The sequence below is a fragment of the Armigeres subalbatus genome, chromosome 3, assembly GCF_024139115.2.
Source record: "Armigeres subalbatus isolate Guangzhou_Male chromosome 3, GZ_Asu_2, whole genome shotgun sequence".
NCBI classification, from domain to species: domain Eukaryota; kingdom Metazoa; phylum Arthropoda; class Insecta; order Diptera; family Culicidae; genus Armigeres; species Armigeres subalbatus.
Genome location: NC_085141.1, coordinates 293,666,169 through 293,690,253, shown reverse-complemented (window position 1 = coordinate 293,690,253; position 24,085 = coordinate 293,666,169). Strand labels below are relative to the sequence as shown.

General features: G+C 44.0%; 2 protein-coding genes across 2 annotated transcripts in view; one reads left to right on the top strand and one right to left on the bottom strand.

Moving 5' to 3' along the window:
• Positions 1 to 2,577: 2,577 nt before the first annotated feature.
• On the bottom strand, positions 2,578 to 3,853 carry LOC134220352 (uncharacterized protein K02A2.6-like). Its single transcript, XM_062699385.1, has 2 exons — positions 2,965 to 3,853; positions 2,578 to 2,761 (listed from the first exon to the last, which is right to left on the bottom strand). Exons 1-2 carry the CDS (start codon positions 3,850 to 3,852, stop codon positions 2,753 to 2,755), a joined length of 897 nt encoding a protein of 298 aa, XP_062555369.1. The 5' UTR covers position 3,853; the 3' UTR covers positions 2,578 to 2,752.
• A 5,463-nt stretch (positions 3,854 to 9,316) lies between these two features.
• LOC134224861 (protein rotatin homolog) overlaps positions 9,317 to 24,085 on the top strand; it is a 21,965-nt gene continuing 7,196 nt past the window's right edge. Inside the window, exons 1-7 of the mRNA XM_062704499.1 lie at positions 9,317 to 9,477; positions 9,541 to 9,731; positions 10,093 to 11,441; positions 11,503 to 11,598; positions 11,665 to 11,854; positions 11,921 to 14,601; positions 14,665 to 15,014. Coding sequence (XP_062560483.1) covers positions 9,438 to 9,477; positions 9,541 to 9,731; positions 10,093 to 11,441; positions 11,503 to 11,598; positions 11,665 to 11,854; positions 11,921 to 14,601; positions 14,665 to 15,014 — 4,897 coding nt within the window. The 5' untranslated portion in view covers positions 9,317 to 9,437. The remainder of the gene's footprint in view (positions 9,478 to 9,540; positions 9,732 to 10,092; positions 11,442 to 11,502; positions 11,599 to 11,664; positions 11,855 to 11,920; positions 14,602 to 14,664; positions 15,015 to 24,085) is intronic.

Here is a 24,085-nt window from a genome sequence, read left to right as displayed (position 1 = left end):
TGCAGTGCCTCCACCGCACTATTTTGGTTATGAATTCCCGGATTTTTAATTCGCGGCTTATCTGGATGGAATTTGTCTTCAACAGCTGCTTCAAGACTGCAAGAAGCCATTGCCAGTGGAAAACATGTGACCACATACCGAAAAGTGAAGTAAATTTTAAGGAAAAAAAAATGATTTTGAATGTAAATAATCGCTTCTGTCGACTTTTCTCCCCAACTCTCGCAGCGCACTCTACCACTGGATCCTTCTCGAATTCGCCTATTGGATAATTAAACTGAAATTAAACTTAAAAGTGACATTTCTTACTTGATACTTGATACTTGATGGGCTACAGCTCTTCGATGAACCTACGCCGAATGGAGTATCCTTCTCCACTGGACTCGATCCTGGGCCAATCGCTTCCAGTCGCCCTGAACATTGAGCGCCCTCAGGTCCTCTTCAACTGCAAAAGCCATCGTGTACGCGGCCTTCCACGAAGCCTGCGGCCTCTTCCGGGTTCTCTACTAAATATTATCTTCGCTTGTCGTTCTTCCGGCATACGAACAACGTGACCAGCCCACCGTAGTCTGCCGTGTTGTATAAGCTTAATAATATCCAGCCCTTTATACACCTGGTACAATTCGTGATTCATGCGACGCCGCCAGATATCGTTCTCCTATTTACCGCCGAGTATTGTCCGCAGCACCTTACGCTCAAACACTCCGAGAGCTCTCCGATCAGCCTCCTTTAACGTCCATGTCTCATGGCCGTATAAAGCCACCGGAAGAATCAGAGTAGTATACAGCGCGAGTTTTGTTTTCGTTTGCAGACTACGGGACTTAAGCTGGTTACGAAGTCCGTAATAAGCCCTATTTGCAGCTGCAATACGCCTTTTCACCTCGCGGGTAACATCATTATCGCACGTCACTAATGTTCCAAGATACACAAATTCTTCTTTGGGTTATTTGATAATTATTGAAATGTCACTTTTAAGTTTAATTCTCCAAATGAGACAGACCCTATATGTTCCATATAGACGAGCGGAGGAACGGTTGGGTCATTTTCGATTCAAGGGGCACGACACAAGACAATAGGGCACTGCACGGACTGCTTTGTCTCTTTCTCGCTGCATAGAAATTAGAAAACAACAAGGCCAGTAAACGTCAAAAGTTATAAGGAACGAAAGAGAAAGAGATGTTTCCGTGCAGTGCCCTATTCTCAAAAAAAATCCTATTCTTTTCATCGGATTTTGTAGAATATTTTTTCCGAACATTACTTTCACTGTCTTAGATGAAAATAGCTTAAATTAACTTAAATTGGACTGTCTTTTCTGAGATTAAAAATGCTTGGAAACGGATATTTAAAGATATTTTCGTGTAGCATACTGTCAAAGATGCTGTCAGAATGACAAACAAAGAGGAAATAATATCCTTGGTTCTCGTTTGAAACTGTTCTATACAATAACCTTTTTAGATTTTTTTGCCAAACAAGTAAAATACATATTCGACACCGATGTGTCCAAGGAATCAAGCATGTCTCCGCATCTGATCAGTTTTGTATCAGTTTGTGGCGACAGGGAAATGACAGCTTTGGCAGGTTTTGTTCTATTATTGTCAGGGGAGTTTTGTTGAAATTTGGGATTTTATGAAATTTGACCACAATATTCAGCAAAACAACAAAACTCAGCGAACTGGACTATAGAAATTCATAAGAGCAAGATTACCGGTGGTGAGTTTAAGCCGTTTGGCAGCGCAATATCATTACTTGATACTTTACCGGTCGCTACTAAACGCGCTGCTATAACAGTAGCGCGACTGACAGGTGACCAAATTTGGTAGCGCGATAAGGGTTCATTCACAAATTACATAACGCTAAAATAGACCATTTTCAACCCCCACCCACCTCCTCGTAACGTGTTTTGTATGGAAGGGTTCTAAAATTTGTATGGGCCGTAACGCTGGGACAGACACCCTCCCACCCCCTAAAGCGTTATGTAATTTGTGAATGGGCCCTAAGAGCGCTGCTATTTAATGAACTGTCAACTGTCAAACGTCACCGGTACGGAATACAGCAACAAAATTGAGAGCCGAAAATAGTGACCGATACGGAAACGAGTGACGAAACTAAAATGAAAGCGCTGAGCGGGTGATTAAAATGCTCGCGACCGATAATGATGCTCTAAGCGTATAGAGTATTCCAATGTTATCGTCGTATTCCAATGTAGACCTCGGCCAAAACTGCACTTTTTTACAACCGCTGAACAGGCCCGCAAACCCGAAGATGTCTCTTTCACAGAAGAACTGTCAATTGACAATAAATAAAATCAGCTGTTTTTTAAAGACACTAAACACAATTCACTATAAACATGTTTAATTGATTTTCAACCACATACGAATACTTTTTCACCTAAATCCATCAACAAATCTCGAACAACATATGATTAGGGCCGAAAAACCAACAAGGCTGAACCGAGAAAAATGAGGTTCAAATTTTCTATGACTAATTTAATTCATTTATTGAAGTAGAAACTCATTTCATTGCTGTGGTAATTGTACAACTATTTAATAATTACATGCAGACTTCTTGTATGGGTTTATATTTCTATAACTTAGGATAACTGGGTACAATCTATGGGAACGTCTTTACTTGACAGCCCGAATCTTAAAACTAAACTCTATCGTAGCCTACTACCACATCTCCCTTTCTTTACGGGGATTTGTCCGTCGTAATTTGTGTGATATAGTCCTTTTGCCACGACGGTTTTGTTATACACCTAGATGGCCTGTGAACAGGGGATACTGTCATTAGAGTCGAAGCGATTGGAACGCGGCTTGGTCCAGGTGTTGTTGCTGGAGACACGATCAACGAAGATGGTGCCATCGGGACCGGATCCATTGTTGATGGCAATAAGGTATCGGATTTGTCCACCTTCTTCACATGAGCCAAGTTGCGCTCATACCTGTTACCTGAAATTGGATCTATTACCTTGATACGATTACCTCTTCTCTCTGTTACAGTATATTCCACTGGATTGAAGGTTGTCGACAGTTTATGACTTGAGAGGAGGTTTTGTAGTAATACACAATCTCCTTCTTTGATTTCTGATGACCGAGCATGGCGTCTTCGATCTTCATAGATTTTTCCTTGGTGCTTCCTTACTGTGTCTCTGTCTTGCGCTTCTCCGTGTATGTTTGACATTGTTTCAATGTCGCTTATTGAAGGAATTTTTGATCGAATAGTTTTTCCTTTCAGAAGTTCGGTTGGCGTCTTTCCCGTCGTACAATGTGGCGTGGTGTTGTACATCATGAGGTAATCGAGGAGATCGGTTTTCCAATCACGATTTAAAGCATGACTAATTTTGAGGCGCTTTAACAGCGAGCTATTCTGTCGCTCTACTTCACCGTTCGCCTGAGGCCAGTACGGTGCGGTGTGATTTAGCTGTATATTTCTGGCACGACAGTAATTGTCAAATTCAGAACTGATGAATTGCCTTCCGTTGTCCAACGTTAACGTTCGTGGATAGCCCAGCCGCACAAATATGGGTTCTATGTTCTTGATAGTATCCTCCGAGGTGATTTTACGCATGATACATACCTCTTTGTAACGACTGAAATAGTCCACAATCACTAGCAAGTAGTTGCCAGATGGAAGTGGACCCAGGAAATCCATTGCGACATCGATCCATGGTTCATCGGGCATTTGTCGTCGGGTCATTGGCTCGGGAGCTGAGGGACGGCTGACTAAACGGCATCCTTCGCATTCTCTTACAGTTTTCCTTGCTTCTTTGTCCATGCCGGGCCACCATACTCTGTCCCGCAGTCGTGTGATCATTCCCGTTTCTCCAGGGTGTCCTTCGTGGGCTAATTGCAGCATCCTGGGCCACAAACTGCGTGGAATTACTAACCTACATCCACGAATAATGTTATCTTCAAGCAGAGCCAAGTCTTTTTGAAATGGTATATCTCGCGTAACATATGATTACGGCTTATAAACCAAAACCATGATTTTTCATTTTCTAGCATAAACGATTGCTTTGTAAATTATTCTTTATCGTAGGTAAAACTCCGTACTTAATATCTCTTAAGAAACACATTTATTGCTATTTTGAGTGAACGTCTCATGAACCATTTGCACCATAGTGGTTTTTAAGTCCTTTGTTGGCGCCCTTAACTACCATGCGGAATGTTTGCTTTGGTTTTTAGGCCGTTCACTTTATATTGTTTATTTAGAAAACTAACTTCAAGTTATTTCAAAATGTATATTCTTACTAGGTTTTTGATATATCGCATAGCAGAACTACTCTGGCTAACAAATCTTAACAAATCCGATGATGTTACTAGCTTTGAGCAAACGGCTTAAAACCAGACGTGTTGCCGGTAATGCGAGTAAACAGCGCAATTTTTGTTTAGCTGAAATTTTGTAGATTTCGAATGGTTTTTCAATTAATCTTAATCTGCTGTTATAATATAACCATTTACGTATAGTATTGACATGGTTTTGGCCATGAAATGAGTTTCAAATTCAATAAATGAATTAAATTAGTCATAGAAAACTTGAACCTCATTTTTCTCGGTTCAGCATTGTTGGTTTTTCGGCCGTAATCATATGTTGCTCGAGATATAATCTTTCGCACCTTCCAGCATCGCATCTGTGTTCCATATACCAGATGTTATAGCTTCTTTCACTAGCTGTAACGCTGGGTCAGAGTCCAAAGCTGCTTTGATTTCTGACACGTCAATTGCGACGGATTCATTAATGGCATGAATATACAGAAGGTCATCTACTTGATCCACTTCCGTTATTTCCTCAGATTGGAATAATCTTGGTAACGAATCGGCGATGTTTTCTTTTCCAGGTCGATATATTACACGGAATTTGAATAGTTGGAGTCGAAGTACCCAGCGTTCGATACGACCTGATGGTTGAGAAGAAGCTTTGAAGATCATTGTCAAGGGCCTGTGGTCCGCAGGGTTGTGTTGAATCATTCTCACATGATAATGATTGGAGTTATCATTTGATAACATCTCAGGTGTGAAAAGTAGGCGAGTTTTCCTTGGCGATAACTTTTCAAATTTTGGAATCAATTGATAATAAACACAAAATTATCAATTAAATTTAAACCTTTCCAATACAAATTTAATGTCAACAATGAAGGTCATTCTGATGCTTGGCATTGTGTTTTATTGTTAGGTAGAGAAATAAGTTCAAAAAGTAACGGTAAGTGCTTAAATCGAGATACAATTGTCGAACGATTCTCACTCGCTAGCGAGTTTTTATCAATTGATAATTTGGATTTGTGATCGCATGAGAGTGTTGCTCATCCTCGATTATTTGAAAATTTGATTTTTCCCATGCCTGGTGGTCCGTTTCCAATTCGAATTCTCGACCCAGTAGGTATAGTTGAAACTTCTCGATACTCCACACGATCGCTAGTGCTTCCTTCTCTGTCTGACAATATCGTCGCTCTGTTGGTGATAGTGATTTGCTTGCGTAAGATATCACCACCGGCTCGTTTTCGAGGTCGTCGTTGAACTGCACTAGAACTGCGCCAAGGCCCACCGGGGAGGCGTCTGCAATTACCCTGGTTCGTTTATCGTTGTGAAAATAACCTACACACTTAATTTTTTTTACCGGGATCTCAGCAAAATGTTGAACTTTTACCGAGATTCGCACAGCCGTGCCCCAGCAAACATGTTTTTTGCCGAGATTTCTGTCAAAATTGCTTTTAATCAGCAAATATTTTGCCGAAAATCAGCTAACAAACGTCATTTTTGCTGAAATATCAGTTTTTTATTTTGCTGGCGCACGGCTGTGCGGATTTTTGCCGAGCTGCAGAAATAAAAACTCAGTGTGTAGTACTGGAACACTGCACAACGTGTTTTTCAGAGTGTTGAAAGCCTTTGTATGTCTTGGCGTCCACTCAAACTCACTACTCGTCATCAATTGCCTAAGCTCAAATGTCTTTGTAGCCAGATCCGGGATGAATCGACCTACGTACCCGACAAGCCCCAAAAAACTCCGGATATCTTCAGCGGTTTTTGGTGGCCTGAACTGTTGAATTGCTTTGATTTTAACCTCGTTTGCCTTGACGCCTTCTCGAGAGATGTTGTGGCCCACATAGTTTCTTTTACCTTGAATTGGCACTTTTTGTGGTTTAGCACGACGTTATGCTCCTCTAATTTGGACAACACTGTCTTCAGTGCTTGATCATGCTCTTCTTCTGTCTTCGCTGCGAGAATGATGTCGTCTTGATAGTTATGAGCTAAAGGACAATCGCATAAGAGTTGTTCGACAATGCGTTGAAACTGTTCAGGAGCGCTGCACACACCGAACATTAATCTGGTGTATCGAAACATGCCCACATGTGTGATAAACGTTGTAATATGCCGGCTTGACTCGTCAAGTTCTACCTGATGGTATGCATCTTTTATGTCAAGTTTGGAAAACCATTTGCACCCGGCAAACCTATCAGAAAAAGGACTGGAAAACTTTTCCTTTTAGATTCATAGCTAACTTACCTGGTAAGCAGATCGTCAAGGGTGGGAATCATATGATATTCTCTTCTAATTGCGGTATTAGCGCGCCGCATATTGTACTTCCAGTTGAAAACCGAAGTGAGCTCTCGCGACAATCGTGTTTTCTCCCGTTTCCTTTTGTCGCAACTACGTCGCGACTAGTGCGCATCATGGCGCACGGCGGTGGCATAGATGCGCACTAGTCGCGATGCAGTTGCGACATCAGGAAATAAGGAAAAACTCAATCGTCGCGAGAGCTCACTTCGGTTTTCAACTGGAAGCACAATATCTACGCATAGACGGACTTCTCCATTATCTTTGACAACAACGACCATGGGAGAAACCCACGGACTTGGTTCATCAACTTTTTCAACGTTCATCAACGTTCACTCAAAATAGCCATCAATGTGTTTCTTAAGAGATATCAAGTACGGAGTTTTAACTACAGTCAAATTTCATTCGTTGGGTTATTTTTAGATGGGCTACGATTTAGTTGGGCAGCCGTTAGTTGGGCTGTAGCCAACTTAAAACGAAGGTGGACGTCAATAATGACAACAACGATTTTTTTTTCTTTTCCGCAGTTGGCAGCTCTGACTTTCTATTGTATTCGCTGATTTGACAGATGAAATCTCAGCCCAACTAACGAAAGTCTTTCACTAGATGGGCTACGAGTTTAGCCCAACGAGCGAAAGTTGACTGTAGCATGAAGAATAATTTACAAAGCAATCGTGCCAGAAAATCAAAAATCATGGTTTTGGTTTATAAGCCGTAATCATATGTTACGCGAGAAATATTCACATAATAACATACACTGTGCCACCAAAGTACTCTTTAATGGGTAAAAAAGTACCCATTATGAAGTTAAATAGTTCAACTCATTAAAAGAGTAAACGTCGTTTACTCATTAATGAGTAAACCGTCTGTACGTCAAATTAACGCGTGATTTTACCCACTATTGAACAACAGCTTTCTTGGATAATGTGTAAAATTTAATTTTATTGTTTTCAGAAACAGCAGAATTCAGAAATTAATATTCAATTCCATCAATCGCATAATAAAAGAAATTATTCATGAGGAATATAATCGTAACGTTTATTAAAAGTCTAAATGGCATTAGAATATACATGAGGCAGTTCCTTTTCTGTCTGTAGATCCAATAGAGGCGGATATTCGTCCTGACAAACAGTATTGTTGGCCGGTGTAGCACGTTCACCATTTCCAATCATATACTTTCCGGGAAGCAAAATCCCACCAAACAGGCTTCTTTTTCATCACCGGATCCAGCGGTTCATAGGTGTGCGGTAGATTTGGACTTCATCATCGCGAAACCGAACCTGTGCGGCCTCATCATTTGTAGTGGCGGAATCCCATCCTGTCCGGTGATGGTTTCTCTCATTCAGCGAAAAAAATTGAAACGCCGTTAGCTGCAATACCAAATGAATTAATTGATTTAATAACGCAACAAACTAAAATAACGCAACAAATAAAAATAAAACTTACATTTAATTCACACGAAATCTCGTCAGCTCGTTCAGCTTGTCCGGTTTTCCACTCGATTGGTTGTCACAAAAATCCTCAAGTAAATTTTCACCCATTAATGGATAAAATATTGTAACTTCCAAATGAGGTAAAAATACACATTATCAAAAATTTGAAAGTACCCTTTATTTTGACAGCTCCATATATCAAGAAAAAATGGGTCTTTTCAACTCTTTAATGGGTATTGTCGAGTTTACAGTGTAAACAAGTGTCATTATACACTGTGCCACCAAAGTACTCTTTAATGGGTAAAAAAGTACCCATTATGAAGTTAAATAGTTCAACTCATTAAAAGAGTAAACGTCGTTTACTCATTAATGAGTAAACCGTCTGTACGTCAAATTAACGCGTGATTTTTACCCACTATTGAACAACAGCTTTCTTGGATAATGTGTAAAATTTACCCCTTATTGTTTTCAGAAACAGCAGAATTCAGAAATTAATATTCAATTCCATCAATCGCATAATAAAAGAAATTATTCATGAGGAATATAATCGTAACGTTTATTAAAAGTCTAAATGGCATTAGAATATACATGAGGCAGTTCCTTTTCTGTCTGTAGATCCAATAGAGGCGGATATTCGTCCTGACAAACAGTATTGTTGGCCGGTGTAGCACGTTCACCATTTCCAATCATATACTTTCCGGGAAGCAAAAATCCCACCAAACAGGCTTCTTTTTCATCACCGGATCCAGCGGTTCATAGGTGTGCGGTAGATTTGGACTTCATCGCGAAACCGAACCTGTGCGGCCTCATCATTTGTAGTGGCGGAATCCCATCCTGTCCGGTGATGGTTTCTCTCATTCAGCGAAAAAAATTGAAACGCCGTTAGCTGCAATACCAAATGAATTAATTGATTTAATAACGCAACAAACTAAAATAACGCAACAAATAAAAATAAAACTTACATTTAATTCACACGAAATCTCGTCAGCTCGTTCAGCTTGTCCGGTTTTCCACTCGATTGGTTGTCACAAAAATCCTCAAGTAAATTTTCACCCATTAATGGATAAAATATTGTAACTTCCAAATGAGGTAAAAATACACATTATCAAAAATTTGAAAGTACCCTTTATTTTGACAGCTCCATATATCAAGAAAAAATGGGTCTTTTCAACTCTTTAATGGGTATTGTCGAGTTTACAGTGTACTGTTTTTAAATGTCTCGTGAAAAGGCCTATTGGGATGTTTTTTAAGTGTTCAACACTTCGACGTGATTTTTTAACGACCCCTAATCCGAACGCGAGCCGCGGTTTGACGTTTACTTTTAGTTTACATTTTCGCATTATTCTTCGCAACGGTCGTTTCGGTCGTTTCAGTTTCAGGATTCTGATCAACTTTATATTTTATTTAAATTCAGTATAAGTGCAGTGTTTATTAAATATAGTTATTTAATGCCAAAATGACTTTGGTAATTAATAACGAAATGCTGGAAAAGTTGTGTAAGTAAACACAATTCAGGAGTTCATACAAATTTCTTCTAGAAGCACTTCTTTCCTATACAGCCCACGAGATTCAGGAAATTCGCGTTCGCGCACTGCATGACATTGAGAACAAAATCAAACGGGCCTTGTGGGAACAGCAGGATATAAAATTCCGTCCAACTTCGTTGATAAAGAGCTTGATCCGCTGGTTCGGAAACGTTCCTATTTGTGAGGAAACAACAGCACTGGAACTGATCTCTCTGCTGCTTACCGTGAGTACTACATTCCGATGCATGTGTGAGCGGATGGATTTAAAATATGTTGAATTTTTCAAAACCCAGCATTTAAACTAGGGGGAATGACGGCTTTGGCAGGTTTTGTTCTATTATTGTCAGGGGGGTTTTCTATATGACTGATTATGCTCAAATTTGGCCTAAACATTCTTTGCATATCAAAGAATATTGTGGCCAAATTTCATGAAATTCGGTCGACAAAAACCCCCCTGACAATAATAGAACAAAACCTGCCAAAGCCGTCTGTTCCCCTATACAGAACGACAATTTACATTTGTATTTTAAAATGCTTGTAGTTTTTCTTTTAAGAATTGGTAATCCATTTGTTTCTTTTTTCTAGAGTCATCATGGCTTGAGTATTGTAAATCATTTCACCGGGAAGCGATTGGTTACGGAAATGGGGAAAGTTAAATATCTAGTAGCAGCAAAACCAGAACTTGTTGAGCTGGTTGACAATATAGTCCATGTGGTGAACGATTTGAAAATGACAGAAAAATCAAATGATCCTGAAAGTATAATTGAAAGTTTGGCAAGCCTCAACATTGAAAGCATAGACCTTACCGATTCTCCTCGTCAAAGTTTTGGAAACACTCATGCGAAAGGACCGCACTATTTCACAAAGTGCTGGGAAGTTCCGCCGCCTTCCGATGCTAAGGTTTTTAGAGATCTGAACGATTCTTTGCAACCGCGTGAATCCGATACAGTTATCAAACATGCTTTCAGTTATCTTGTTAGGTCCATCAACGACTATCCCCCGGAATTTTTCTTGCAACCGCCCTATGTTTTTCATTCTTTGCTTCAATTGCTGGAAGCGAAGCGAGCAAGATTGAGTACAACCATTGAGATGTTCCATCGATTGACAATCTCAATCCAAAAACGCCTAAAGTCTCTCCAGTTGATCAGTATGTACGCCTTCAACGATCCGGCCTCAGAAAGTACAGAAGAAACAGCCAAAAATGTACAAATCTCCGTTCCGGCCTTTGTCCAAGAACTCTGCAAATTAGGAATAAGCTATTTGAAGGAAGTTTCCGATGACATCGATGTTCAAGTGTCGAACAAGATATTCAATTTGCTCCATGAACTACTTGAGCTGATACAAATCCAACCGTTGCCAGATTTTTGCATGCATGATTTGCGTCACGAACTGGGTTACTTGGCGAAACATTTTCGACAAACATGGGAATCAAATAGCAAAAACTTTGCTGCAAGGACAAAATACCTCGTAACAATAAGCATCTTGTCGCGCTTTCTTCAAATGTCACAAGACGTCAAATCACCGGAATCCTCAGAACAGGCTGCCTCCAACGACACTTGCTTCCCGCATAAACCACACTACAATCCGGCCGAATTCGAAACAATAAACTCCACAAACCAGAGGCGAGCCATCGAAGATGAAGACCAAAATTGGCTCCATGAGCTGCAAATAGCAGCTCTGGATTACCCGATGAAGCACATCTATCCATCGATATACGCACCGGTATTGGAACTCGCTCTCAAGTCGGGTAACACGCGCAAGCTGCAGGTTCTTCTCGGAGCTGACGAGATTCTGGCACCGGCTGTGACCATTCTGAGACAACCATCCGCCATGTCCAATGAGGAACTGGTTATGAACGGGTTACATGCCATCGACTCTCTGCATCTGCACCGTTCGATACCACTGGTGAAGCTGCTTGTGCGAGCCGTTGGGAAGTTAGTATGATCAGAAATTGTGGAAAGGTAAAACGCATTAATCATCTTAAACCCGTTCCAGATGCCACGATTGCTTCGAAGGCAATCACAAACTTCGGGATGCTGCTGAGAAATTGATACTCCGTTTGCTGTCTCACTCAGATGAGCGAATCAAAAGGTAGACGAGAATAATTAGGCCAACATAAATTATTCTGAACAATTGTTTTCGTTTGCCTTTTTCAAGTGCTGCGTACGATCAGTGTAATGTCGTTATGAAGGATTTTATCAGCTCGCTAGACGAAGGTGCTATTCTAACGCACCGCAAAGGGATGGCCAGGTTGGGAGATGATAAACTTACCTCGCTCGGAATACCATTATCCGTGGAAATTCTTATTGAAATCATATGCTTTGGATACTGCAGCACAAATAGGAAGGTAAGTAGTTGCCTATCTTCGTTTGTTAATGCAAAACCCAATATTTTTAAATTCCCTTTTTATCAGATCAAACAACAAGCAGAAACCATTCTTTTGTTTGTGCTAAACTCTCGGACATTTCTCCTCGATCGATGGAACGATCTACTGGATATCATCGCCCCTGTCCTGCCATTGCTTCAAACGGCTGGCATACTCAAAGGACATTGCACGTTGTCGCGGGCTCTATTCGCTCTGCTGCATCCCGACTCTCAGCTCTCAGCGGCCGACTTGCTCCGAGGAAATCTGCGTTACCTCTTTCAGAACGATGCCGATATTCGCGAGGAGGCCCTTACGCGTGTGCTGTACCTCATGAGCGTGGCCCCGAATGCCCATCAGTACTCACCCAATATCGAACACATCCGTGACACGTTGGCTAATGCTATTTGTTTGACGAAATCGCGGTACGACGTTGCCAAGCACCTGTCTGCGGATGTGTACGAAGTAAGCGCTGTCAAGCCTCTGCTGGACACTTTGGTGCAGGAAAATTCCGATCCTGGGATCAGGCGAAGTGCGCTCGTTCAGTTGAATGCCATGGCCGAGGATCCTGTTCTATGCGAGATAATCCACAAGGCAAACGGATGGGCTTTTGTGATGCAAGCCTTGGATAATGCCTTGCGGGAGCAACATTTTTTGGATTATCCGGACAGTGCGGTGCCGGCTATAGGAATATTGACGAAACTTTGTTTCACTATACCCGAATTTAGAAGGTTTTTGGCGGATGATGTGAACGCGTACTACTTGATCGTGCGATCACTGCTGAGTTTTCATCATCTACCAATTTTCAAACCTGATTGTTGTTCCCTTCTCTACCTGTTGCTATTTAGTGAGTATACTTTGGGAAGTGGTAAAACTATTTCAGTACCGGCAATTTGTCAAGAACTGAGGATACCGTTTGTGTGTGAATTCCATTGGAGGTGTAGTCCATTCAACGAGTTAAGCTACTTGGAAGAGATTTTTGTGGACGTAGAAACCGTTAGGACTGAATCGGTGGAAGGTAACAGCATTCTACGATTCAATAGATCATGTGGAATAGAATGCGCCACGTCGCGAATGCAGCAACTGAATGCTAATGGAATGGAAAGCATGAACCAATCTGCAGAAAGCATTCACCACCTGCAAAGCTATCGCCAGGTCGCTTGGCAGTTCTTGCGGCTATCGTTTGCATGTCAATGGTTTGATGCTTTCGAAAACATCTTGATCAACGCCAAACGATCCCGACAAACATTAGACTCCAGCAAAGAAGATGTCCAGCTCATAGATTACAACGTGCTCCCACCTCATTTGGTGTCACCGAAGCAGGATGACGAAGACGATGGAGTGATCGTGTTAGATGATGGCTCGCTGGAGTTCGATCGTGCTCTGCATCTCACCAAACAAGATCTGAACATGATTCGCACATCTCAAACAGATGAAATTTTCCGCAACAGTTTGAAAGCCATAGCCACCGCTGTGTCACATGCAGAAGTGTCCATCGGACTGTCTGGCTTGGAAAGTAATCTCATCCTACCAATGAAGGAGCAAATAATGCACAATTCAATAGTGAAACATTTGAAGAAATTCATCCTGACTCCACCGAATACACCCGCGGACGAACAGTTACTGATCGATGTGTTTAGTTTGCTGGGAGATTTGATACAAATCGGGTACGAAAATGTTCTGGTTTGGATCGTAACTTTGCTGTTTGAGCAAACGAGTGTTTTCATTCAGCTTCTTAAATCGGAAACGTGTTCCGAAGAATTGTTCATGAAAAACGTTGACTTCATTCAAATTGTACTGCAAGCCGCTTTAGCATGTGAGAATTCCAATGTGACGAGTTTGTTGATCAACGAAGAAGGATTTCAGATGAAGGTCAAACGGGAACACAATTTTAACTTGTTGAACAAACTTTTCGAAATAATAACTAATCGTTTGGATAACGATCTCCAGAAGTGCAACATTGGAAACGTTCTCGCGCTGATTAGTTTGGTCAGGGTGATCGCGTTGAGCGATCTCATCGAATTCGAGAACAAATTTCTTAATCACGTTATTAACAAGCTGTGCTCGTATATCGCCCGGATTGGATTAATCACCTATTCCGGTTCGACAATCGTCAAAAATTGTCTGATGATCATGTCATTGCTGTTAGACCAAATGCGAGAAATTCATCTCAAATCTAAACACTTTAAAGTGATCGCCGTGCAATGTAGTCATACGAGTATTCTGATCCGGTCGTGTGCTTGGAATGTGCTCGCGAAAATGGCCAAATACCTCTCCGGAGCCCACTCGATCATTAAGGAGTGCGCCTACCTACCTGGTGGAATACACGCGTGTTGTATTCGAACGATCCTGGATCCGGAAGAGGCCAGTTTGGTCAAAGAATCCGCAGCAGGGCTGCTGATCAATTTATTATCGCACAAAGGAGACAAGGATGATCCTTTGCACAAATACGTTGTCCCGCGTGATAAGATGAATGGTGGTTCAAATGACACGGATGCCTTGGAAACGGTTTTTACGGTGTTGAAGAAGCATAGGTTTTTCGAGCAATCTCTCGAATCGCTGCAGAACTTCACCACTCGCGATGAAATGGATTTGGGAGAATTCCAAGGAATCCAGGTGGTGACCTGCGATGTGGTCAAAAGCTACAGTATGATTTTCTCATGCTTGGTAGAATTGAATCCGAACCTGGTAGAGCATCTAATAGAGAAGTGTTGTCTGCAGCGACTAATGAAGTAAGTTTTGATTACTGATAAAACCCGCCAATACTATAACATAATAATTAATCTAACTTTCAGCTGCGTTTCAAATGTCCCTTTGCATCCGGAAAAATCTGCTCTCTTGATGGTGTCGGAGGTGTCTAATCTATTGCTGCGCTGTATGAACAATAAGAAGGAAGAAATTTGTGAGCTGATATCCCCCTACCAGGCTGTTGTTGGGGGCATGATTTACCTTATGAATGGTGACTTGTTCCAACATTACGACGAACCAACGCTTCGCGAGGTCACCGGGAACATCATTCAGCTTTTGAACGCAATGGTGGTCCACCGGATCGGAAATCAACTTATCACGGGTGTTCTGTCGGAGTTGAAACTGGAACCGCTTATGAGGCTGATTATCAGAGGAATTTCCGACAGCAAACAAAAAGGTATGCCAATCTCAAAAAACATTGCGGTTACTTGCTATCCAATGTTACCGAATTCAATGAATAGTGGAAAGTGGGGCAAGACCGCCATCCTAAGCTTTGGATCTTCTGGGCCAACAAAAAGCCCCCGCATAATGCAGATTTGTCTCTTATCTAGCTACCTTTTTTGGGTGTTCAGTTGGAGCTACCTGGTAGCTTAGTTTGGCAAGGCTGAACCTGTCCCTACGTTCCCCCTAATAGGAAATAGACCGACAATGGACTAGCCTATGATGGCCACTTGAACATCGTGGGCAGTAGTTAGATCTGGTGCCGGAGTAGTTTTTTTTTTAAATTTGCAGTTTCCCATTGACAGCGTTTGAATAATATTCCCAATTCCCATCAACAAAAGAAGCTCAGAAAGATGGTTTTAAAATTTTATTAGCTCGATATCAATTCCTCAAAACGACCCATCCGCTTCTGCAAATCCAAACGTCGCTCGAACGAATCCAACAACAGTTTCAGTTCAATCAAAGTTAATTGCCTATTTCCGGGGATTAAACCACCCGACTTGGACGTTAATTTTCAATGTTATGAAAACTCATATGTAAATATGTACGTTATGTGGAAGATATTGATTTGGAAAATGTATTGGAGGTAACCACTTTCCCTTCGATGGGACTCGAACCCATGACCCTACAGTACGCTAGACTGGTGCTTTAACCAACTAAGCTACGAAGGACCCCCGTCGGCCTTCGCAACCTAGCGGCTACTGAACGAGCTCGAGATTCCCAAATTGGACGCATATAGCCAAATCACTCGCAATCCATTTCTCAAGCCAATACTTTCACATGTGTATAGTACACGTTCACATTAGAGGAGCGTGAGTATTTAGAATGTCTGGCGGCTATACACATTCTTCATCAGCAACTGTACTGATCAAGTGAGGTTGTGTAAGCTATTTGCCAGTCGGTCGTCAAGCTCAGACCCGACCGCATTGCGTAGGCAAGAGCACGCAACTCAGGTTCAGTTCAATCAAAGTTAATTGCCTATTTCCGGGGATTAAACCACCCGACTTGGACGTTAATTTACAATGTTATGAAAACTCATATGTGAATATGTACGTTATGTGGAAGATGGGACTCGAACCCATGACCCTACAGTACGCTAGACTGGTGCTTTAACCAACTAAGCTACGAAGGACCTCCGTCGGCTTTCGCAACCTAGAGGCTACTGCACGGAAGCCAGAGTGTACCCATTAATGGGTATTCTGGTACCCATTTTGAAGAAAAGCGGCATAACTCATTTAATTAGTATATCGCGTTTACTCATTAATGGGTACTCCCAGCAAACTTCACAAAATGGGTATTTTAAACTCTTGGTATTTTTGAATAAAATGGGTAAAAACCCCACATCATTCCAGTTCGAGACAGCAACACGTACGGACGTGTTTTTTGCTCGCGCATTTTTTCGAAGTGTTTTTTCTCGTTCTTTCGCTGTTTACGTTTTCGCTTGTCGCGTTGGCGTTATTTTCTCCCGGACCCGTCATGGGAGACTCGGTGGCCGATTCGGTCGCTGGAAAAGTGCCTAAGCGCACTGCTCTTGGAGGCGCGGGTAACCCCTCCAAGCAGCTTTTGCAGAGCAACGTGTTCTCGCCGTTGCCGCTTGATGACGCCGGCAATCCGCCGAAAAAGAGGAAGAAGCAGCAATCGCAGCTGCCGCAGGTGCAACCGGAGCGGAAGGAGAAGTGCCCGCCCGTGTTTGTGAAGGGCGATCCGCCGGATTTACGACCAAAAATTCGCCAGCTGATCGCTAAGGGCTGAAATGTACTTTTCGGCTCTGCAGCGAGGGCGTGAAAGTGATGCCGGCCAACAGGGACCATCATCAATCCGTCGTGGAGTTCCTCGAGGTCCACAAGTATGAGTACTACACTCATGACCACCCCGGCACGAAGCCGCTCAAGGCCTTGCTGCGAGGACTTCACGACATGAAGGAGGAAGAGCTCCAAGCAGAGCTTGAAAGTTGCGGACTGAAGCCAGTAGCCGTCCACAAGATCGCTCGTCACGACAAGGCGAGGAAATATCGCGACCAGCTTTACCTGATCCATCTGGAGCACGGTTCCACTACCTGGAAGGACCTGAAGCTGGTTGGCGTTATAAATTACACCGTCGTTGACTGGGAGCGATATCGGCCAGTGCACCGCGATGTCACGCAATGCACCAACTGCTTCAATTTCGGGCACGGCACCAGGAACTGCCGCATGAAGCCGCGCTGCAACAAGTGTGGCGAACCCCATCCGACTGACGAGTGCGACAAAATGGAGGTGGCCGATCCCAAATGCGCCAACTGTGGCGACAAACATCGGGCCACCACAAAGGGCTGCCCAAAGCGAGCCGAGTTCCTGGAAATCCGGAAGAAGGCTTCCACCAGGACCATTCCGAAGAAGAACCGTGTTTCTGTAATCAACGAGGTGAACTTTCCAGCTATCCCGGCTCCCCGTCGTGTGATTCAGCGGCAGCTGCATCGGTCCAAGCTCCAGCATCGTCGGCACCATCCACCAGCGAATGGCCCCCGCTTCCTCCTCCTGGGTTCCGTCGGCAGTCGGAGAACGAAGCCGTCCCACCGGAAGAATCTGCCCCGCTGTACACTCCGGAGCAACTGATGCCGATCTTCGCGCAGCTTGCCACTCGACTGCGCGGCTGCAAAACCCGATTCGACCAGGTCTTCACACTTGGCATGTTCATCATTGAAAATGGCTGCTAGGGTGGGCCTGGTCAACTGGAACGCTTGCTCGCTAAAGAGCAAAACAATCGAGCTGAAGGATTTCCTTGAGGAGAAGGAAATAGACGTGGCGCTCATCACCGAAACGCACCTAAAACCGGAGGTGAACATCAACATCCCGGACTTCCGCATCGTGCGACTCGACCGGCCGACCAGGGGAGGTGGTGTGGCCATCGCTCTTCGCTACAACATCAACTGTCGTCTGCTTCCAAGTTTCCAGCTCAGTGTCATTGAGGCCATCGGTGTCGAAATCACCACTTCGGTCGGCACAATCGCGCTCATCGCGGCGTACTGTCCAACGCAAGCCAAAGCCGGCGATGGATCATCGGCTGCCCTTCGGAGGACATCGTCAAGCTGACGCGGAGGCAAGGCCAGTATATCATTGCCGGCGACTTGAATGCCAAACATCAAGCCTGGGGCAACAGTCGCGGCAATCGAAACGGCACCATCTGGAGCAACGACATGGAGGAAGGCCACTACACGATCCTGAGCCCGGATTCCCCCACTCGGCTGAGTCGGTCCGGTGCCCACGCAACGCTCGACCTCTACGTAACAAACCACGTCTCGCAGCCGGTTGTATACCAGGAGCTCAGTTCGGATCACTATCCGGTGGTGGCGGAACTGGGCTCCTCGGTCAATCGGCACCAGCAGTTACGGCGGAACTACCACCGAGTGAACTGGCAGCGTTTCCAGCAGTGCGTCGATAACACCGTCGACTACGAGGTGCGTCCGGAGACGCCGGAAAGTATCGACCGCCAGCTGTGCGCTATCGAGGAGGCGATCACGGCGGCCCGAGAGCAACACGTACCGACGGCTCGGCAGGTAAGCAACTCCTTAAACATCGATACACTCACCAAAGATTTGATTCGATTGCGGAATGTCACTCGCAGGCAGTTTCAGCGTACTGGACTGCCTGATCTTAAGGCACGCTGCAATCGAATCACAAAAATTATCAAGGCCAGAATGGTGGACCTCAAAAATAACGACTTCTCGAATAAGATCCGCACTCTCCCAGATTATGCTAAGCCGTTCTGGAAAATGACCAAAATTCTAAAATCCAAGCCCATTCCACCTTTGATCCCACTAGACAATAATGGCTCTAAGGATCGCTTGATAACTCCTGCAGAGAAGGTCGCTGAAATAGGTCGTCACTTCGTCAGCTCACACAATCTTGGGCAGAACATCGTCAGTCCACACGAAGCAGCCGTCAACGAGCATGCTAACAACATCCATTTGATTCCCAACGACTTCTCGGAGGAGTTGGAGATCTCAGCTGACGAATTGACGGCCTATATCAAATCGTCGAAGAACATGAAGGCCCCAGGCTTCGACAGCATCCTGAATCTCGAGCTCAAACACATGAGTGCTCCGTTCTTTGAGCACCTCTCGCTGATCTTTAATCAGTGTCTCCGGCTTAGCTACTTCCCATCGTCCTGGAAGTCAGCGAAAGTCATCCCCATCCGGAAGCCTGGAAGGATCCTTCCTCCCCAAAAGTTATCGACCCATCAGCCTTCTCTCAGGGTTATACAAGCTATTCGAAAAGCTATTCATCATCGGTTACTTGAGTCTGCCGAAAATCTCAACATCTTGCTCGAGGAACAGTTTGGTTTCCGACGCGGTCGGTCAACTGTACACCAACTGACCTGAGTTACCAACGTCCTCAGACGGAACAAGTTTGTCTCGAAAACATCCGCCATGGCCTTACTCGATGTCGAGAAGGCATTTGACAATGTATGGCATGATGGCCTGGTGTACAAACTACAACGCTACAATCTTCCCAGCTACCTGGTGAAAATCATCAACAATTACCTGTCGGCAAGGACATTCCGGGTCTCAATCAGCGGAGCGAGTTCCAATGCGCACAACATCGTCGCAGGCGTTCCCCAGGGCAGTATCCTCGGGCCTCTGCTTTTCAATCTGTTCACCTCCGACATGCCAGAACCTCCAGAAGGCGGCATTCTGTCTCTGTTCGCAGATGACACATCCATCGTCTACAACGGTAGAGTGATCAGAGCGCTAGTGGCAAAACTCCAACGAGGCCTGGATGCCCTGACAGAGTACCTCACGAGCTGGAAGATCTGTATCAACGCGGCGAAGACCCAGGTCATCATTTTCCCCCACTCCAAATCCCCTAAACTTGTTCCGCCTGGGGACTGTAAAATCATCCTCAATGGCACGACCGTGGAATGGGCCAACGAGGCCGGCTACCTTGGATTGACCCTCGACAGCAAGCTTATTTTCAGGCAACAGGTTGACAAAACGGTGACAAAGTGTAACGTCTTGTTGAAACTACTGTACCCTTTGATCAACCGCCGGTCGTCATTGTCCCTGAAAAATAAGCTTGCTGTCTACAAGCAAATCATCCTCCCTGTGATCGAATATGGCATGCCGGTCTGGGAGAGCTGCGCTAAAACCCACCACCTCAAACTTCAACGGGTCCAAAACAAATTCCTGAGGATGATCCTCAAAACCCCCCACAGGACAAGAACAGCCGAGGTCCAGCGTCTGGCCGGAATAAAAACCTTACATGAACGCTTTGGTGAGTGTAAAGAAAAGTTTAGGGTCCGTTGCTTGCATTCGGATCAGGCTCCAATTAGGGCGCTAGTTCCAATCTAGGTTATCAAATTTCTTATTGTAAATATTAGTGTACATAGTAGTTAGGTTATCAAATTTAAAAAAACACACCAGCGCCTCCTAAAGGCTGTCATGATATATCATATTAACACTTAAATAACAATGTAAACATAAAAATTTAAAATTGAAGTTGGAGGGCCAAGCCGGCCGAGCACTGTACATGTAAAAAATAATTGTAGAACAGAAAATGAAACAATAAAGAAGAATTTTACTACTATAAAAAACCCCACATTTATATGAACAAAAAATTGAGGTTAAGGGAGTGGTAATCAAGAATAATTTAAAACAAACCCGATTTAAGTTTCTGCAATAATGAAAAACATCCCATTTATTTGTATAAACATTGTAATTACAAATCAAATAAACATTTTACCTTCGGAGCGCTTGATATCAAAATGCTTTGCACAGTTTTGTTTTACCGTGATGTGCCCTAACTTCGCGCATTATAAAATCATTTATTTTTTTCAATTTTTAGGTGCCAGTCAAAATTGAAAAATCTTGAGGATTACAAAATATCATTGTTGTTGAATGTTTTTCACGAAAGAACTTGAAAAACAAACTTGGTTTAGTACACCAAATAAAATTATTTCAATTCGGTCCTCCCATCGACTGCCATATTTGCTTGTGCTTAGCACAGAGACGAAGAACATGACCCAAGTAAACAAATGATTTTACTGTACAAAACTGGCTACTTTTTGGAAATATTTGTATCCATTATGCTCTGTTGGATATGTTTATTCGTCATTACTATTGAAAAGTGTGAAATTGTATGTATTTTGTTAAGGAAATTATTTTGAGCTTTTTAGTGGAATGTCTTCACTTGTCATAAGACGAGTTAATACAATCCCATTGAATTCCACCACTTAATTGTATCTTGACAGATACGTATTTCGACCTCAACAGTAAGGTCGAAATACGTATCTGTCAAGATACAATTAAGTGGTGGAATTCAATGGGATTGTATTAACTCGTCTGATGTATTTTGTGTTTATTTAGACTTTCGCTTTGTGCGCGAAATTAGGCATATGAGAGTAATTAGGGTGCCTAATTTCGTTTATTGTTGTTGCGTAGTTTCATTTGCAACATTCCAATGAAACAAAAGCAATATAATGCACAGGACAGTTTTACACTGAATAGAACCCGAGGAGTTCATTCCTATGCGCTTTTTATCTAATTTTCAGGCGGATAACCACCGACATCGACTAATGTTGACTTGAAAGATCTTATAGATTAGTGCTTGCAATAGCTATCAAATCCGATGTGTAAAATAATGCTAAACTTAAGTCGAGGATAAAACTACAGCAGCTTTTTCGATAATTTTTCGATATAATATTGAAGATGTCATATATGAGATCACCTAACCAAGAAACGGAAAACCAAATCGACCACGTTCTAATCGACGGTAAATTCTTCTCCGACATCACGAACGTCCGCACTTACCGCAGTGCGAATATTGAATCCGACCACTACCTCGTTGCAGTACGCCTGCGCCCAAAACTCTCGACGGTGTACAACACGCGTCGAAGTCGGACGCCGCGGCTTAACATTGGGCGGCTACAAGACGGTAGACTAGCCCAAGAATACGCGCAGCAGCTGGAAGTGGCACTCCCAACGAAGGAGCAGCTAGGTCTTTTGAAGATGACTAGAGAGATATTCGATCCGCCTTTTTTAGCACCGCAACCGCTGCACTTGGCACGGTGATCCCCGGATCAGAGAAACGACTGGTATGACGGCGAATATGAGCAGTTAGTATAAGAAAAGAATGCAGCATGGGCGAGATTGCTGCAACACCGCACGAGGGCGAACGAGGCATGATATAAACAGGCGCGGAACAGACAAAACTCGATTTTCCGGAGGAAAAAGCGTCAGCAGGAAGATCGAGACCGTGAAGAGACGGAGCAACTGTACCTCGCTAATAACACACGAAAGTTCTATGAGAAGTTGAACCGTTCACGTAAGGGCCACGTGCCACAGCCCGATATGTGTAAGGACATAAACGGGAACCTTCTTACGAACGAGCGTGAGGTGATCCAAAGGTGGTGGCAGCACTACGAAGAGCACCTGAATGGCGATGTAGCAGACGAAGATGGCGGTATGGTGATGGACCTGGGGGAACGCGCGCAGGATATAATTCTACCGGCTCCGAATCTTCAGGAAATCCAGGAGGAGATTGGCCGGCTGAAGATTAACAAAGCCCCTGGAGTTGACCAACTACCAGGAGAGCTATTTAAACACGGTGGTGAGGCACTGGCTAGAGCGCTGCACTGGGTCATTACCAAGATTTGGGAGGAGGAAGTTTTGCCGCAGGAGTGGATGGAAGGTGTCGTGTGTCCCATCTACAAAAAGGGCGATAAGCTGGATTGTAGCAACTACCGTGCAATCACATTACTGAACGCCTACAAGGTACTCTCCCAAATTTTATGCCGTCGACTAGCACCAATTGCAAGGGAATTCGTGGGGCAGTACCAGGCGGGTTTTATGGACGAACGCTCCACCACGGACCAGGTGTTCGCCATTCGCCAAGTACTGCAGATATGCCGCGAATACAACGTGCCCACACATCATCTATTCATCGACTTCAAAGCCGCATATGATACAATCGATCGGGACCAGCTATGGCAGCTAATGCACGAAAACGGATTTCCGGATAAACTGACACGGTTGATCAAAGCGACGATGGATCGGGTGATGTGCGTAGTTCGAGTTTCAGGGGCATTCTCGAGTCCCTTCGAAACCCGGAGAGGGTTACGGCAAGGTGATGGTCTTTCGTGTCTGCTATTCAACATCGCTTTGGAAGGGGTAATACGAAGAGCAGGGATTAACACGAGTGGTACAATTTTCAATAAGTCCGTCCAGCTATTTGGCTTCGCTGACGACATAGATATTATGGCACGTAACTTTGAGAAGATGGAGGAAGCCTACATTAGACTGAAGAGGGAAGCCAAGCGGATCGGACTAGTTATCAACACGTCGAAGACGAAGTATATGATAGGAAGAGGTTCAAGAGAAGACAATGTGAGCCACCCACCGCGAGTTGGCATCGGTGGTGACGAAATCGAGGTGGTAGAAGAATTTGTGTACTTGGGCTCACTGGTGACTGCCGAAAATGATACCAGCAGAGAAATTCGGAGACGCATAGTGGCTGGAAATCGAACATACTTTGGACTCCGCAAGACGCTCAGATCGAATAGAGTTCGCCGCCGTACCAAACTGACAATCTACAAAACGCTCATTAGACCGGTAGTCCTCTACGGACACGAGACCTGGACGATGCTCGTGGAGGACCAACGCGCACTTGGAGTTTTCGAAAGGAAAGTGCTGCGTACCATCTATGGTGGGGTGCAGATGGCGGACGGTACGTGGAGGAGGCGAATGAACCACGAGTTGCATCAGCTGTTGGGAGAACCATCCATCGTTCACACCGCGAAAATTGGAAGACTGCGGTGGGCCGGGCACGTAGCCAGAATGTCGGACAGTAATCCGGTGAAAATGGTTCTCGACAACGATCCGACGGGAACAAGAAGGCGAGGTGCACAGCGGGCAAGGTGGATCGATCAGGTGGAGGACGACTTGCGGACCCTCCGCAGACTGCGTGGTTGGCGAAGTGCAGCCATGGACCGAGCTGAATGGAGAAGTCTTTTATGTGCAGCACAGGCCACTCCGGCCTTAGTCTGATGATAAAT